The sequence below is a fragment of the Dendrobates tinctorius genome, unplaced genomic scaffold (assembly GCF_039654945.1).
Source record: "Dendrobates tinctorius isolate UK_male_01 unplaced genomic scaffold, ASM3965494v1 ptg000127l, whole genome shotgun sequence".
NCBI lineage: Eukaryota > Metazoa > Chordata > Amphibia > Anura > Dendrobatidae > Dendrobates > Dendrobates tinctorius.
Window position 1 is genome coordinate 10978296 of NW_027361795.1, and position 18796 is coordinate 10997091.

The 18796-nt window shown below is 45.0% G+C and overlaps 1 protein-coding gene across 3 annotated transcripts in view; it reads right to left on the minus strand.

Annotated features, from left to right (window-relative positions):
• The window catches only part of LOC141047414 (uncharacterized), a 97858-nt gene extending 83458 nt beyond the window's left edge, over positions 1-14400 (minus strand). For all 3 annotated transcript variants that reach the window (XM_073542496.1, XM_073542494.1, XM_073542493.1), the window contains exons 1-2: positions 13685-14400; positions 12672-12754 (exon numbers count right to left, since the gene is read on the minus strand). In XM_073542496.1, the coding sequence (XP_073398597.1) occupies positions 12672-12730 (59 nt within the window). In that variant the 5' untranslated portion in view covers positions 12731-12754; positions 13685-14400. The remainder of the gene's footprint in view (positions 1-12671; positions 12755-13684) is intronic.
• Between the last annotated feature and the right edge of the window lie 4396 nt (positions 14401-18796).

Genomic DNA, 18796 nt, shown 5'->3' on the forward strand with positions numbered 1-18796 from the left:
ATACAGCACAGCATGGTACAATACAGCCCAGCATGGTATAATACAGCCCAGCATGGTATACAGCCCACCATGGTATAATACAGCCCAGCATGGTATATAGCCCCCCCAGAATGGAATAATACAGCCCAGTAGTATAATACAGCCCAGCATGGTGTATAGCCCTCCAGCATGGTATAATACAGTCCAGCATGGTATAATACAGCCTAGCATGGTATATAGCCCCCTCAGAATGATATAATACAGCCCAGTATGGTATATAGCCCCCAGAATAGTATAATACATCCCAGCATGGTAGAATACAGCCAAGCATGGTATATAGCCCCCCCAGAATGGTATAATACAGCCCAGCACGGTATAATACAGCCCAGCATGGTATATAGCCCCCCAGAATGGTATAATACAGCCCAGCATGGTATATAGCCCCCCCAGAATGGTATAATACAGCTCAGTACAGTATAATACAGCCCAGCATGGTATATAGCCCCCCTAGAATGGTATAATACAGCCCAGCAAGGTATAATACAGCCCAGCATGGTATATAGCCCCCCAGAATGGTATAATACAGCCCAGCACGGTATAATACAGCCCAGCATGGTATATAGACCCCCCAGAATGGTGTAATACAGCCCAGCATGGTATATAGCCCCCCTAGCATGGTATGATACAGCTCAGCACGGTATAATACAGCCCAGCATGGTTTATGCCCCCCCCAGAATGGTGTAATACAGCCCAGCATGGTATAATACAGCCCAGCATGATATAATACAGCCCAGCATGGTATATAGCGCCCCAAAATAGTGTAATACATCCCAGCTTGGTATAATACGACCCAGCATGGTATATAGCCCCCCCAGCATGATATGATACAGCCCAGCATGGTATAAAGCCCCCCAAAATGGCGTAATACAGCCCAGCATGGTATATAGCCCCCCCAACATGGTATGATACAGCCGAGCATGGTATATAGTCCCCCCAGAATGGTGTAATACAGCCCAGCATGATATATAGCCCCCCCAGCATGGTATGATACAGCCCAGCATGGTATATAGCCCCCCCAGAATGGTATAATACAGCCCAGTACAGTATAATACAGCCCAGCATGGTATATAGCCCCCCTAGAATGGTATACTACAGCCCAGCAAGGTATAATACAGCCCAGCATGGTATATAGCCCCCCAGAATGGTATAATACAGCCCAGCACGGTATAATACAGCCCAGCATGGTATATAGCCCTCCCAGAATGGTGTAATACAGCCCAGCATGGTATAATACGGCCCAGCACGGTATATAGCCCCCCCAGCATGGTATGATACAGCCCAGCCTGGTATAATACAGCCCAGCATGGTTTATAGCCCCCCCCAGAATGGTGTAATACAGCCCAGCATGGTATAATACAGCCCAGCATGATATAATACAGACCAGCATGGTATATAGCGCCCCAGAATGGTGTAATACATCCCAACTTGGTATAATACGGCCCAGCATGGTATATAGCCCCCCCAGCATGATATGATACAGCCCAGCATGGTATATAGCCCCCCAGAATGGTGTAATACAGCCCAGCATGGTATATAGCCCCCCCAGCATGGTATGATACAGCCGAGCATGGTATATAGTCCCCCCAGAATGGTGTAATACAGCCCAGCATGGTATATAGATCCCCCCAGCATGGTATGATACAGCCCAGCATGGTATATAGCCCCCCCAGAATGGTGTAATACAGCCCAGCATGGTATAATATGGCCCAGCATGGTTTATAGTCCCCCCATCATGGTATGATACAGCCCAGCATGTTATAATACGGCCCAGCATGGTATATAGCCCCCCCCAGAATTATGTAATACAGCCCAGCATGGTATAATACGGCCCAGCATGGTATATAGCCCCCCCAGCATGATATGATACAGCCCAGCATGGTATATAGCCCCCCCAGAATGGTGTAATACAGCCCAGCATGGAATATAGCCCCCCCAGCATGGTATGATACAGCCCAGTATGGTATATGGCCCCCCCAGCATGGTATGATACAGCTGAGCATGGTAAATAGCCCCCCCAGAGTGGCCCCACAGTCCAGCACTCACACTGATTTTAAAAAAAACAACACACTCCTCACCTTCTCCTCGTGCCTGCGCTGCTGGCTGCTCCTGTCTCTTCCTGCTCTGTCTGGCACACAGTGAGAGCGCAATGACGTCATCGCGCCCCCGCTGTGTCAGAGGCAGAGCGGGGAATGATGGGAGAGGGAGCGTCAGCTGACTCTCTCTCCTCCATCACTGCCTCCTTCAATGCGACGGCAGCGGGAGTCGGCGCTGGGGGAAGGCAGGCCCCCTGCCTCACAGGGGCCCCATAGCGGCTGTGTGATGTGCCGCTGGCTGGGGGCCCCTGGAGGAGCAGGGGCCCTAGGCAGCTGCCTGGTCTGCCTGCCCCTAACGCCGGCCCTGGTGTTCATATCCCCGTGTGTGGTGAGTATCCCAGGTCAGGGCCCCACCTTAGCAACTGTACGGTATATACTGTTTGGCGCCATCGCTCTCATTCTTTAAGTCCCTCTTGTTCACATCTGGCAGCTGTGAATTTGCCCCCAACACTTTTCCTTTCACTTTTTCCTCATTCTGTAGATAGGGGCAAAATTGTTTGGTGAATTGGAACGTGCAGGGTTAAAATTTTGCCTCACAACTTAGCCTATGATGCTCTCGGGCTCCAGATGTGTGACTGTGCAAAATTTTGTGGCTGTAGTTACGACGGTGCAGATGCCAATACATACACTTTTTCCCCCATTATGTAGATAAGGGCAAAATTGTTTGGTTTATTGGAACGCGCGGGGTTAAAATTGTGCCTCACAACATAGCCAATGACGCTCTCGGGGTCAAGACATATGACTGTGCAAAATTTTGTGGCTGTAGCTGCGACGGTGCGGATGCCAATCCCGGACATACATACATACATACATACACACCCACATTGAGCTTTATATATTAGATTAGCGATGTAGCTATTTTCATTGCTTGTGAGAATCCACAGGGCTTGGTCTCGGTATTTTGTACACCTCTCATTTTTGCTATGTGGGTGACTATTAGCCTCATGATATAATAATATTCCTGGATTTTGTAAAATCTCCGATTTTTCACCTATGAGGATTCCTTGTTTAGGAGTCATTATTTTAACATGCTTGAATAAAATGATTTTAAATTAATACTGTGTCTATGCCTCTATACCCCCTTCCATGTGTGGGGATGTTGTTAAAATTAATTGTCCACTTAGGAAGCAAGCTCATCCAGGATGGCACATCAATGCGAGCTGTGGCAAGAAGGTTTGCTGTGTCTGTCAGCGTAGTGTCCAGAGGCTGGTGGTGCCTTTGTGCAAGGAGGAACAGGAGGAGCACTGCCAGAGCCCTGCAAAATGACCTCCAGCAGGCAACAAATGTGCATGTGTCTGCATAAACGGCTAGAAACCGACTCCATGAGGATTGTCTGAGTTCCCAACATCCACAGATGGGGGTTGTGCTCACAGCCCAACACCGTGCAGCATTCTAAAGAAATGCCACCCCATACCATTACTGACCCAATGCCAAACCAGTCATGCTGAAGGATGTTGCAGGCAGATCACTCTCCACAGCGTCTCCAGACTCTGTCATGTCTGTCACATGTGCTCAGTGTGAACCTGCTTTCATCTGTGAAGAGCACAGGGTGTAATAATTATAGGGGATAACTCAAGAGACTCTGTGCGTGGAACAAGATGACTACAGGACACAGCTTTAGAAGTGGTAAAGTCTATATTAACACACGGTGATACAAATGGATGCAGAAAGAAACTCAAGTACACAACACTTGGTGTAAATATAAGACGCAGCTTAGCAGTCTATAGGAACTTCAGAGGAAAATGCAATCAAGCGAAAAGTCCATGAAGCGCAGTTATTCTTGAGGATACTTGACACAAATAAATCCTTGTCTCAGTCCAAACACAGATAGATAAACCTAAAAGGCAGTTCAAATCATATCTTAGCTTGACCAGGGAGGCCTGGAAAATAGTCTCAGGCTCTTGCAGAGCGGCAACAGCTTACATGTCCAGCAAATGCAGATGGAAGTGAACACGAGCAGCAGAGGAAGAGGGAGTTACTGGAGACTGGAGAATGCAGCAGGAACTCAGAGCAGAGTAGCAGGATCACCACACAGGTTCACAGGAGGCGGTATATGGCCAGGGAGCAATCAGAGGTCAGGAGCTGGATGCAAGGCAGAATACTCGAGCACAGACTGAAAGCTGGGGTGGAGTTTTATAGCAGGAGGACACAATGCACATGAGACCAAAGACACCATCTTGGAAAAGGGCAGTAATGCAAAAGGGTAAAAAATGTTCAGAGTCCTGACATTACTTCCTCCTTAGAAGCGGCCTCAGGACGATCCTGGACCTGGTTTCTCAGGGAATCTCCGATGAAAACGAGAAATCTTCTGTTGGGCATTGATGTTTTCCACAGGTTCCCAAGAGTCTTCCTCAGGGGAATATCCCTGCCATCTTATCAGATATTGGAGCCGATTCCTGCGAATCCTGGAATCAATAATTTCCTCCACCACAAATTGTTCTTGCTCATCAATCACCACAGGCTGCGGAGGTGGCACAACACATCCCTGAAAGGTATTAGGAGATACAGGCTTTAGTAAAGATACATGAAAAACTGGGTGTACCTTCATAGTCCTAGGCAGCTTCAGCCGGCAGGCCACAGAGCTCACAATACCGTTGATCTTGAAAGGGCCAATGAATTTCTGTCCAAGTTTCTGTGAAGGAACGTTTAACTTCAGATTCTTAGTTGCTAACCACACGGAATCTCCTACCTTGAACATGGGTGCAGGTTTACGGAATCTATAAGCCGATCTCTTATAACGTTCTTGAGCTGTGGTCAGGGATTCCTTCAGAACTTCCAGATTTTGCCTCATCGCAGTCAGCCTTTCCTCTACTGCCGGGACCGGAGAATTAATTGGAGACCTAGGTAAGATACACGGATGATAACCCAGATTGGCAAAGAAAGGTGTACATTTAGTGGAGGCGCTCTGAGAATTGTTATATGAAAATTCGGCTAACGGCAGCAACTCCAACCAATCATTGTGGAGATGGCTGACATAGCATCTTAGATATTGTTCCAGCGTCTGATTGGTCCATTCAGTCTGACCATTTGTCTGGGGATGGTAAGCGGAAGAGAGACAGACCTTAATATTGAGTGCAGAGCAAAACCCCTTCCAGAATCTTGAAGTGAACTGTACTCCCCGGTCAGAGATGATCTCATCCGGGACCCTATGCAACCGAAAGACATTCTGTATGACCAAGTTCACTGTATCTTTAGCTGAGGGGAGGCCGATGCATGGAACAAAATGAGCAGCTTTGGTCAGGCGATCAACTACCACCATGATTGTATTCATGCCCCCGATGTGGGCAGCTCCACGATAAAGTCCATTGATATAGACCCCCAAGGGCGAGACGGAACAGGTAATGGTTGTAGAAGACCCGTAGGTGCCACATGAGGAGTCTTGTAACAAGCACATGCCTCGCAAGAGAGAACATAGTCCTTGGTATCTTTCAGGCAAGTTGGCCACCAGAAGAATCGTCTCAGGAACTCCTGTGTTTTCTGTACCCCCCTGTGACCAGCCAACTTGGAGTCATGTACCAACTTGAGGATCTGCAGACGGACGACCTCAGGGACGTAGATACGTCGATCTCTGAACCACATGCCACCCTTAAAGACAAGATTAATATCCACAGGTGGGTTGGCCAGAAATACATCACCGTCATAAGCCTCCCTGCACTCCTTCCACAAGTCCTGATCGTGGATAACTCCGATGAAATTGGCATCAGATAGAATGGTCTTGGGTGGGGCTCCAGGTACGGAATCCGCAGCATAGATTCGGGATAAAGCATCAGCCTTCCCTTTACGAGAACCTGGACGGTAAGAGATAAAGTTAAATTGGTTTAAAAATAAGTTCCAACGAGCCTGACGAGGAGAAAGACATCTAGCGGATCTAAGGAACTCTAAATTGCGATGGTCAGTTAGCACTATGATCTGTTGTGCAGCTCCTTGCAGATGATGTCTCCATTCTTTGAAAGCCTCAATAGCCAGCAATTCCTTGTCTCCCACATCGTAATTCTTCTCTGCTGAGGTTAGTCTACGGGAAAAGAAAGCACAAGGATGTAGCAGACCCTTCTCTCCAGTTCTTTGAGAGGGAATAGCCCCCAAAGCATTATCGGAAGCGTCCACCTCCACAAAGAAAGAAAGTGTTGGATCTGGGTGTATCAACAGTGGTGCTGAGGTGAAACAGATGTTAAGCCGATCGAAGCTTCTTGAGCCTGTGATGACCACTTAAAGGGCTTTTCCTTCTTTGTCAAAGAAGTAATGGGACGGACAATATCAGAAAAATTTCGAATAAAGCGTCTGTAGAAATTTGCAAAACCAATAAAACGTTGGACCTCCTTAACGTTCTTGGGTACTGGCCAGTCAAGGATAGCCTGAATCTTACCGGATTCCATGTTCAGCCCCTGGGGAGAGATGATATAACCTAAGAACTGTATCTCAGAACGATGGAACTCGCATTTCTCCGGCTTAATATACAGATGGTTCTCTTTCAGACGTCTTAAAACAGTCTTGACATGTATTTCATGTTCCTGTAGAGAGTCAGAAAAGATGAGTATATCGTCCAAATAGATCACCACAAACTGGTCCAACAAATCTCTGAAAATGTTGTTAGCAAGGTGTTGAAACGTTGCAGGGGCGTTACAAAGCCCGAAGGGCATCACAAGATATTCAAAGTGTCCATACCGGCATCTGAATGCTGTCTTCCACTCATCCCCTGGACGAATACGCACCAAATTATAAGCCCCACGAAGATCCAGTTTAGAGAACACTTAAGCATGGCGGACTCTTTCCAGTAATTCAGGAATCAGAGGCAAAGGGTAACGGTTTCGTATGGTTACCTTATTAAGTTCCCGATAGTCAACGCAGGGTCTCAGGGTCCCATCCTTCTTTTTTACAAAAAATATAGGTGCCCCTGCTGGTGAGGAAGAAGGACGTATGAAGCCTTTGGCCACATTTTCATCAATATACTCCTTTAATGCTTGAAGCTCAGGTGCCGCCAAAGGGTATACGTTACCAAAAGGAATAGCTGCCCCAGGAAGCAGCTCAATGGGACAGTCATAATGCCTGTGTGGAGGAAGCTGATCTGCATTTTTCTTGTCAGAGATGTCAGAGAACTCCTTATATGCTGAAGGTAAAGTAAATACCTGTACATTCGGTTCTGTAGCCGTGGACTCAGGGACAGCTTCTGTTAACGCTGCGTTGCTCCTTGTTGGAAAGATGATCTCCTTGGTCTCCCAGTTGATAATTGGGTTCTGAGAACGCAACCAAGGAATGCCTAAAATCACAGGAAAATGAGGAGAAGAAATTAGCAAGAAAGAAAGTTGCTCCTGATGACTAGGCTCCAATAAAATTTCAAGGGGTACGGTCTCCTGATCCACCGGCCCAGAGATTAAAGGTGACCCATCCACTGTTTCCATGGTAAGTGGAGAGGCTCTTTGCTGAATTTCAATACCATGTTCCTTGGCAAATGCGATATCCATGAAATTGCCACCTGCACCAGAGTCAATCATAGCGGCACTGGAAATCCACTGTCCTGAACATAGGATCTTAATAGGGAGAGAACAGTGAGAGTTCTTCTCCTTCAGCTCCTTGGGGGGTGAAGTCATAGAAAGTGAATGGAATACAGCGTTTAAAGGCAGGCTACATTCAGAGATGTCAGATTCATCATCACAGTTGTCATATTCTCCTACCGCTGCTAGCACCTTATTAGGCCGCTTGGAACACTTGGGACAGTTGATTAAAAAGTGGTCAGACTGACCGCAGTAGAAACATAGACTTTCACGAAGGTGATGCTCCCGGCGCTCATTACTCTCGCGCCTCTGAACGGAATCAATTTGCATGGGCACCTCCTCCACCCCCCGAGAGGTTTTACCTGCAAGCTCTTTGGAAGGAAGGGAAAAGTTAGAAATACGGTTATATGCAGCAAATTTCTCCTGCCTACGCTCAGTAAGGCGAATGTCTATGCGCACACAATGCTGTATAAATGTCTCTAGCTCTTGTGGTGACTCAGAGCGAGCTAGTTCATCCTTTACAACACTGGACAGACCCCTCTTAAAAATAGGCAATTGTGCATAACTGTCCCAATTGGTATCTACCGCTAATCTCCTGAATTCAGTGGCATATTCAATAACAGAACGTTTAGCCTGGCGTAAAGACAACAAAGCAGATTCAGCGGTTGCACGGCAATTAGGGTCATCAAACATTAACGCCATAGCGGCCAAGAAATCATCCAAGTTATTTAACCGTGGGTCCCGAGACTCAATCATTGGATTCGCCCAGGCGAGCGCTCGTGAGGTCAGTAGCATTATTACACACAATACTTTGGATCGATCAGTAGGAAAACGGTCAGCATGCACATCAAAATATAGCATACATTGGTTCACAAAGCCACGAAATTTGTCGCGATCACCATTAAATCTGAATGGGGGCAACTTGGGTGGGCTAGCTGGTGGCGGTTGCCCAGCGGGTAAAGTCACTTATATAGCCATTTGTGTGCTTTTGTCCTGAAGAGCCCGTCCATACTGGGACTCTATGCCAGCAAGTTTGTTTTCCTGGGCTGCCATGCTGTTGCTTAAGTGCTGCAAAGTTTGTCCCAGCACTTGTTGTTCAAAGCTTCGAAACTTCTTTTGTAGACCTTCCATATCTTTCTGCAGGGATCTAATTATGGAAAACACCTGCTCTAATCTGCTTTCTGAAGTCATTGTTCCAGCAGTCTCCTTTTTATCTGGCTTGAGTATCCTGTAATAATTATAGGGGATAACTCAAGAGACTCTCTGCATGGAACAAGATGACTACAGGACACAGCTTTAGAAGTGGTAAAGTCTATATTAACACACGGTGATACAAATGGATGCAGAAAGAAACTCAAGTACACAACACTTGGTGTAAATATAAGACGCAGCTTAGCAGTCTATAGGAACTTCAGAGGAAAATGCAATCAAGCGAAAATTCCATGAAGCACAGTTATTCTTTAGGATACATGACACAAATAAATCCTTGTCTCAGTCCAAACACAGATAGATAAACCTAAAAGGCAGTTCAAATCATATCTTAGCTTGACCAGGGATGCCTGGAAAATAGTCTCAGGCTCTTGCAGAGCAGCAACAGCTTACATGTCCAGCAAATGCAGATGGAAGTGAACACGAGCAGCAGAGGAAGAGGGAGTTACTGGAGACTGGAGAATGCAGCAGGAACTCAGAGCAGAGTAGCAGGATCACCACACAGGTTCACAGGAGGCGGTATATGGCCAGGGAGCAATCAGAGGTCAGGAGCTGGAATGCAAGGCAGAATACTCAAGCACAGACTGAAGGCTGGGGTGGAGTTTTATAGCAGGAGAACACAATGCACATGAGACCAAAGACACCATCTTGGAAAAGGGCAGTAATGCAAAAGGGTAAAAAATGTTCAGAGTCCTGACACAGGGCGCCAGTGGCGAATTTGCCAATCTTGGTGTTCTGTGGCAAATGCCAAGCGTCCTGCACGGTGTTAAGCTGTGAGCACAACCCCCATCTGTGGACGTCAGGCAATCAGACCATTCTCATGTAGTCGGTTTCTAATAGTTTGTGCAGACACATGCACATTTGTGGCCTGCTGGAGATCATTTTGCAGGGCTCTGGCAGTGCTCCTCCTGTTCCTCCTTGCACAAAGGCTGAGGTAGCGGTCCTGCTGCTGGGTTGTTGCCCTCCTATGGCCCCCTCCACGTCTCCTGGTGTACTGGCCTGTCTCCTAGTAGCGCCTCCAGCCTCTGGACACTACGCTGACAGACACAGCAAACCTTCTTGCCACGGCTTGCATTGATGTGCCATCCTGGATGAGCTGCACTACCTGAGCCACTTGGATGGGTTGTAGAGTCCGTCTCATGCTACCATGAGTGTGAAAGCACAACCAACATTCAAAAGTGACCAAAACATCAGCCAGAAAGCATTGGTACTGAGATGTGGTCTGTGGTCCCCACCTGCAGAATCACTCCTTTATTGAGGGTGCCTTGATAATTGCCAATAATTTCCATCTGTTGTGTATTCCATTTGCACAACAGCATGTGAAATTGATTGTCAATCAGTGTTGCTTCCTAAGTGGACAGCTTGATTTCACAGAAGTTTGATTTACTTGGAGCTATACTCTGTTGTTTAAGTGTTCCCTTTATTTTTTTGAGCAGTGCATACCTTAGGGTTCATATATACCCTAGATTTTAGGACTTACTGGGGTTTCTTTACCCTGAATTTTTCACATGATCATTTTTCATTTTCACTTATACATATTTTTCTTTAGTCACTTACACAATCACTAGGTATTTATCTAACATTATATCTGACTTTATTTGGTCAGTTAGGATCAACATTGAATTTCCCACTTATATATTATTATATCTCACATATATTATATTGTATATATTTCATGTGTCCATGTATGTATTTTTTTTTTTTTTTTTTTACTTTTTGATTTATTTGTTAATTGGACTTGCATTAAGATTTAATTTTGCATGAGATCACGTTTACAAATATCTACACTCCATTCCTGTATTTAGATCCCTTGTCTGTGACTAAATACTTTGCCAAATTAGCCATCACGCTTCCTATTATGGTGAGGTAATAAGAGAAGTATAGAAGAAGTATCCTGATCCATTTATCTGTATCCTGGAGCAAAATTGTGTGTACATGCCCGTCGGTGCGGCTTGGAGGCATACCAAGGCATATCCCCACTATCACGTGATGCACGTGTGTGTGGTTTGACTCGAGGTCGGACCACCTGTCCTAACGTGCTCCATGATGCCCGCACTCTCACACGCCGGAGTGACGTGTACCAGTATAGAAAAGCTCTCCACGACAGATTTTGGGATGACCAAGACAGGTCAGGGACCGACTCGATCAGTGAGTGATTTGGATAGGGCACTCCCCCTTGTATGGAGGAAATGCGAATGTTGGGATAACACTTCCAAGGATATAATTGGTTGTGAATACATACCACTCCATAAATACTAAGATAACACAATCCCAATATCCAGTTCCTGACCTGCTTGGCTATCCCTGACCATACGGAAATGTTGCTAGTTAATCCCTTTTTGTAACTCATATACTGATTGGTCCGCGATAAACTATAAAACCTTGCTCTTGCTGGTGTGATGCAACTTACAGAAGAAGGCAGTGGCCGAAACATGCATTGGGGCAGGTATAAGAAGAAGGACCGTGCCGCGGGTACCTGTTCTGTGCCGGTTCCGGAACTGTTGGGGCCGTCTCCTCTGTTGTCCGGGGGAAAGCTTAAGAGACTGGACCAATCCTTGCATGTGGAAGCAGGGGGCATGGTTAAGGGGGTACAGCTTCAGCGCGCGGAAACAGGCAGACTTGGCGGGAACAGACAGCGCGTAGCAGGGACCAGTGAATGCTCCCGCCCTGGAGCATCCGTACAGTGCAGGCCCACGCCAGAGCATCACCGCCGCACGCAGAGACGTGCAGTGCGCCCATTGGTCGCCACTAAGCGAGGTGTCAAGCGCTCCGGGCCCATGAGTACTGTGCACGTGACGTCTAAGAGAGACCGGGTACAGGACCATCAATTGCGCCCTGATCCCCCAGTGTATATCCGCCGGACCATGGTGGGTGCAGACAATGTGGTGGCCCGCACTCCCCTGGCTACATCGGTATATGGACTAGGATCAGCAAAAGGTACCTGAGACAAACCGTTGCCGCCAGAAGACGGATCCGTGTTATCTTCAGGACCCCCATCAGACAAGTGCCACGCCAGCCGTTGTTGGCATCATCACCTGCTCTGTAATTCATCCCATCCTGAGAAATGTCTGACAGGATAAGTTGACCAGACAAGAACTGTTGATACCCTTTCTGCTGTTCTGTAACTCTGCATACTATATTTACTCTTTGAACTGTTTACATCACCTTCTAACCATTTACCTCCCTGCGTGGAGTATTCCCGTTAAAGTTATTAACTCTTGCTCTGCCTTGTGTGTGACTGCATCCCACAACCTGCTCACAAAGGCACCACCACCCACAAGAGGTAATGTCTCTTATGTACTGAATACAATGTTTTTTGAAGTTCTCTTTCCCATATAGATTCTTCTTTTTGACTCAAAGACACTGTCTTTAGTATTTTTAGTACTCTGTACAGCCTCTATGCAGATTTTATGTGGGTGTGTGGCGCCACCTGTGGTTTCCCACTTTTTAGTAAACTTTTTTAGAGTCTCTTCACGTTAATAAAATTTGTATTTTTTATCATTGGTTCTTGTGTATATATTTATTTATATAATGCATTCCTCTATCCATGTGAAGTGTCGGTGTGCTGCCTGATTTTTTTTCTAGGACAGCACACATACCAATGGAGTATGTTCTCAAAATTGGATCAGAAAGACATGTTCTGAGCTTCACAGATCTCATTCTCAGATCTCTTATTTTAACAGATATTTGAAGGGATCTCAGACTCATCTGATAAAATAAATCTGGGCACTCACTTGACTCAGAGAATGTAGTCGAATGGAGGTTGTTTTACAAATTTTACAAACAGTATTACTCCAAGAGACACAGTATAAAGAATACATACTTAGATCAAGGTACTTACCACTGACGGCTCGTCTGATTAGTCGCTTTTTGATGTTTCTTCTCCATTCCACGACTCATCTTGTCACAATGATCATTGCAGCCCTAAAAATAATAACGTCACATATATTATATATATACACATTTGTCTCCAGAATAAAAAATCCCCCACACTGTGCCTATGACAACAAATAATAATAATTACACTGCTCAGAAAAATAAAGGGAGCACTAAAATACCATATCCTAGATATCACTGAATTAAATATTCAAGTTGCAAAGCTTTATTCATTACATAGTAGAATGCATTCAGAACAATAAAACATAAAAATTATCAATGTAAATTAAGATTAATATTCCATGGAGGTCTGGATTTGGAATGATACTCAAAGTAAACGTCGAAAATCAAATTACAGGCTGATCCAACTGGAAATGCCTCGAGACAAGGAAATAATGCTCAGTAGTGTGTGTGTCCTCCATGTGCCTTTATGACCCTCCCCACAAGGCCTGGGTATGCTGCTGATGAGGTGGCGGATGTTCTCCTGAGGGATCTCCTCTTAGACCTGGATTAAAGAATCAGTCAACTCCTGGACAGTCTGTGGTGCAACATGGCACTGGTGGATGGAACGAGACATGATGTCACAAATGTGCTCAATTGGATTCAGGTCTGGGGAACTGGCAGGCCAGTCCATAGCATCAAGGACTTCATCATGCAGGAACTGCTTACTCACTTCAGCCACATAAGGATTAGCATTGTCATGCATCAAAAGGAACCCAGGGCCCACTGAACCTGCATATGCTCTCACAATGGGTCTGAGGATCTCATCCCAGTAACTAAATGCAGTCAGAGTACCTCTGGCTAGCACATGGAGGGCTGTGCGGCCTTTTAAAGGGACCATGTCACCCCCCCCCCTGGCGTTTTTAAGTAAAAGAGCCACCTTGTGCAGCACTAATGCTGCATTCTGTCAAGGTGGCTCTTTTATTTAGGGTACTTTCCACCGATGAAATAATCGTTTATAAAATTGGTCAGACATACCTGATATTTGACAGGGGGGCAGGTCTTTCCCCATCTGACAGAGACACCTCACATCCGTTATTCCGTCCTCAGCTAAATGCAAGGGGTTCATATAGCTTATACGGGTAGCTAAACCGCTATACCAGGGGTCCAATAAGAAGACTGTAGGTTGAATCTGTGTTTTATTGAACGCGATGGTATTTAGATGCACGGTGAAACTATAAATAAGACATACAATACAATGAATCAGTATGGGTACATAAAAATACATATATACATTATACAGATTACCTGAGCTAATAGCTAACCAGGGGAGAGCTAACTAAGAGGGGTGATCTAGGACAGGAATTAGATGAAGGAAGAGTGATTACGTACCGACGATGCTGACACAAGGGGAGGTAGAGAAATGAGATGTCCACATGAAGCAGGCTTCACAGAAAATGGCAGACTGGACAGAGAAAGGGGGCTGTATTAGACCATGATGCCTTGTAACTTACCCAGGATACATTGGGAATTGGAGGGAATAAATCAGGAAGTAGAATATAACATCATGCAGTTATAACTTTTGGCCATGGGATGGAGCTGGAAACAATAAACATTAACTAAGGAAAAACTGAACATCCTGTACATACAGCAATCATGGTATGCTAACAAATAAGCAGTTCAAAAGTCATTACTTATGTCGGAAACAGAACATCCGTCACTCATGTCTTCCTACATTTTTGGATCCGCCTCCACATCGCTCTTTTCAAATTCTGGCACCTGTGCTGTACTATTTATTCTTGGGCATGCACAGTTACCGCTGCCCGTCCTCTCTCATGACTTCCTGGCCTTCCTATTGTACCTGCGTGGATGTGCGGCCAGAGATCCCGCCCCGCAGTCGCTTATGGTTTATTCACAGAGCGGGGCTGGGAATCTCGGGCACGCGCAGTAGTTATCTGTGGCTCTCCGACTCCATGAAATCCCTCCGCCTCTTTCCTACATTGCAGCGTCATCGTTGGGAGAAGCTGACGATTCCACAGATGACGCTGCAATGTAGGAAAGAGGCCGTGGGATTTCCGGGAGTCAGAGAGCCGCAGATAACTACTGCACATGCCCGAGATTCCCAGCCCCGCAGTGTGAATAAACCATAAGCGTCTGGGAGGCGGGATCTCTGGCCGCGTGTCCACGTAGGCGCAATAGGAAGGCCAGGAAGTCATGAGAGAGGACGGGCAGCGGCAACTGCGCATGCCCAAGAATAAATAGGACAGCCCAAGCACCAGAATTTGAAAAGAGCGATGTGGAGAATCCAAAAATGCAGGAAGACATGAGTGACGGACGTGATGTGTCAGATGGGGAAAGACCTGCCCCCCCTGTCAAATATCAGGTATGTCTGACTAATTTTATAAACGATTATTTCAGCGGTGGAAGGTACCCTAAATAAAAGAGCCACCTTGACAGAATGCAGCATTAGTGCTGCACAAGGTGGCTCTTTTACATAAAAACGCCATGGGGGGGTGACAGGGTCCCTTTAAAGAAATGGCTCCCCACATAATTACTGAGCCATTGCTAAACCAGTCATGCTTAAGGAGGTTGCTGGCAGAACGTTCTTCATGGCACTGCCAATCTCTGTCATATTTACGCTCATCCGTGAAGTGCACAGGGTGCCAATATCAAATCTGCCAAACTTGGTGTTCTCGAACAAATGCCAGTCGCCCTGCACGGCGATCCTAATACTGGATTGTTGCCCTCCTACGGCTCCTTCACATCTCCTGGTGTACTTGCCTGTCTGCTGGTATGTGCTACATGCTCTGGACTATGCGCTGACAGAGACAGCTACCCTTCTTGCCACAGCTTGCATTAATGTGCCATCCTGGATGAACTGAATTACCTGAGCAACTTCTGTGGGTTGTAGACACCCCTTCATGCTACTATACAGTACCTCTAGAGGTGAGAGCAATGACAAAATGCAAAAGTGACCAGAACAGGAAAAAAAAAAAAAGTGTCTTATGTGGGCCAAGGAGAAAGAGAACTGGACTGTTGTTCAGTGGTCCAAGGTGTTGTTTTCAGATGAAAGTAAATGTTGCATTTCATTTGGAAATCAAGATCCCAGAGTCTGGAGGAAGAGTGGAGGGGCACACAATCCAAGCTGCTTGAGGTCTAGTGTGAAGTTTCCACAATCAGTGATGGTTTGGGGAGCCATGTCAATTTCTGCTGTATGTCCGTTGTATTTTATCAAGATCAAAATCAGTGAAGCCATCTACCAGGAAATTTTAGAGCACTTCATGCTTCCCCCTGCCGACAAGCTGACAAGCTTTTTTGGAGATGGAAATTTCATTCTCAAGCAGGACTTGGCACCTGTCCACACTGCCAAAAGTACCAATACCTGGTTTAGAAACAACAGTATTACTGTGCTTGACTGGCCAGCAAACTCCCTTAACCTTAACCCCTAAGAGAATCTACAGCAGGGTTCTTCAACTCCAGTCCTCAAGGCCCACGAACAGATTGTTTTCAGGATTTCCTTTGTATTGCTCAGGTGATAATTGCTTCACCTGTGCAATACAAAGGAAATCCTGAAAACATGATCTGTTGGTGGGCCTTGAGGACTGGAGTTGGGGAACCCTGATCTACAAGGTATTGTCAAGAGGAAGATGAAAGATAACAGTCCCAACAAGGCAGATGAGCTGAAGGCTGCTATCAAAGCAACCTGGGCTTCCATAACACCTCAGCAGTGCCACAGGCTGATCGCATCCATGCCATGCTGCATTGATGCATTAATTGATGCAAAGAGAGCCCCGATCAAGTATTGAGTGCATTTACTGAATATACATTTCAGTAGGACAACATTTTGGATTTTAAAATCATTTTTCAAGCTGGTGTTATAAAGTATTACAATTTACTGAGATTATGACTTTTGGGTTTTCATTGGCTGTAAGCCATAATGATCAACAGTAACAGAAATAAATACTTGAAATAGATCACTCTGTAATGCTTCTATATAATATACAAGTTTCACTTTTTGTATTGAAGAACTGAAATAAATTAACTTTTTGATGATATTCTAATTTTTTTTAGAAGCACCTGTATATTACAAGCAAACTGAACAAAGTGAATGAGATTCATGCACAAGCTGCTTATCAGATTTGCAGCATATAAAAATCTGCATAATGTCAATTCTTGCAACGGTTTGCACCCATACCAATGAGTGTTGAAATTCCACAACAAAAACGCATGTAAAAAAAACACGTCAATACTTGTTGAGCGAATTTGTTAGTGTCCATGCTTATTCGGCAAGCTATAGCGCTTACCGAATAAGCTGCAGAGGGAACCCGGATACATGGAACTCACCGGCTGATCAGCACCGCAGGTTGTTTGCACATGCTGTGTGCACATGCATGGAGAGCTTGTTTGTTGGGCTCTCCATGCATGTGTTGTGACTGTCACACAGCCACAACACATGCAGCTGTGACGCCAGACAGCTGATCAGCCAGCACACTCCATGTACCCGGGTTCCCTCTGCAGCTTATTCGGTAAGTGCTATAGCTTGCCAAATAAACAGAGAACCAAACTAATTCACTCAACTCTAGTCAAGACCATGTATTTTATGCAGCGTTTTTCCTGCCAACACATCAGGATTTGTAGAATTTTTTTACTGAAAATCTTGAACATCTGCATATATTCTTAGCCCCTGTCCTATGTACTTATGATCATCAAAACTGCTTGGTACCGACAATCTTAATAAGGGAATGCCCATCGTTAGATGGGGTAGCATGATTCCATTTTTTTTTTACTGTACACTTGACAGGGTTTCATGATCTCTGTGCCTCTTTCATTGCTGCTATGTTATCATGTATTGTTTTGTGTTTGGTGGCTTCTAATAGACATTAGTGAGTGGTGCATAGAGTGTGCTTGTTTGTACTATAGCTCATTCACCACCACGTCTTGCTGTGTAACCCCTTAATGACAGCAAATACGTATTTTTACTGACCTGAGATATAAGAGAATAGCATCCCCATACAAGTGACAATCCAGCAGCTGATAGCTGTACACTATAGCTGACAACTTGCTGTATCACAAATGATTAGTGTTGGCACCATCCAGATCTGTTTAACCCCTTAGTTGCTGCTGTCAAAAGTGACCGTGTCTAATAAATGGTTATTAGATTGTGGGGGCTTCTGCTTTAATCTAATTGACACACCGAGATCATGATTGTGTGGTCCTGATGTTTGCCATAGCAGTTCATGGCCAAATAGCCGCCTTAGAGTCTCACGGCTCTAGCGGTCAGTTCAGAAGTCAGCGACATTTAGGTGGTAAACACTTTTTCATTCCTGCTATACCACTTTGCATTAATTCCTGAAAATCACCTGAAGGGTTAATAAACTATTTGACAACAGTTTTCAATATGTCGAGGGGTGCGGTTTTTAAAATGGTATCACATTTGGGGTCTTCCAATATATAGGACCCCAAAAGTCACTTCAAACTTGGATAGGTCCCTCAAAAATATAAATTTTGCAAATTTCCTTGAAAAAATGAAAAATTGCTGCTACATTATTAAACCTCCTAAAAGGCTAATAAAATAAATTAGCGTTTTAAAAATGGTGCTGATGTAAAGCAGACATGTGGGAAATGTTATTTATTAATGTTTTTGTGTGATATGACTATCTGGATTAAAGGGATAATCATTCAACTTTTGAAAATTGCAATTTTTTTACATTTTTGTCAAATTTCTGAAACTTTTTATAAATAAACACAAAACTTACCGACCTAAATTTACCATTGTCATAAATTATAATGTGCCATGAAAAAACAATCTCAAAATCAATGGGATTTGTTGAAGCATTCCAGAGTTATGACCACAAAAAGTGACATTGGTCAGAATTAAAAAAATTGGCTCCGTCACTAAGGGGTTAATGGAAATTTATTTGTGGTCTGTATTATAATACAACAGGGACTATTGTTGGCTGTAATATACTGCAACGTTATATCTGTGTCATAGGATTTCAGTTATACCTGAGGATAATGAACCAGTATTTGGCAATGATGCAGATTGAAAAAGTACATTATAGTGTGTAGGACATTACACCTTCGTATTTTCCAGCCATACTGTGTTAAATTACGTACTATCCCTTTAAGAGGCCGTATACTCATTATAGC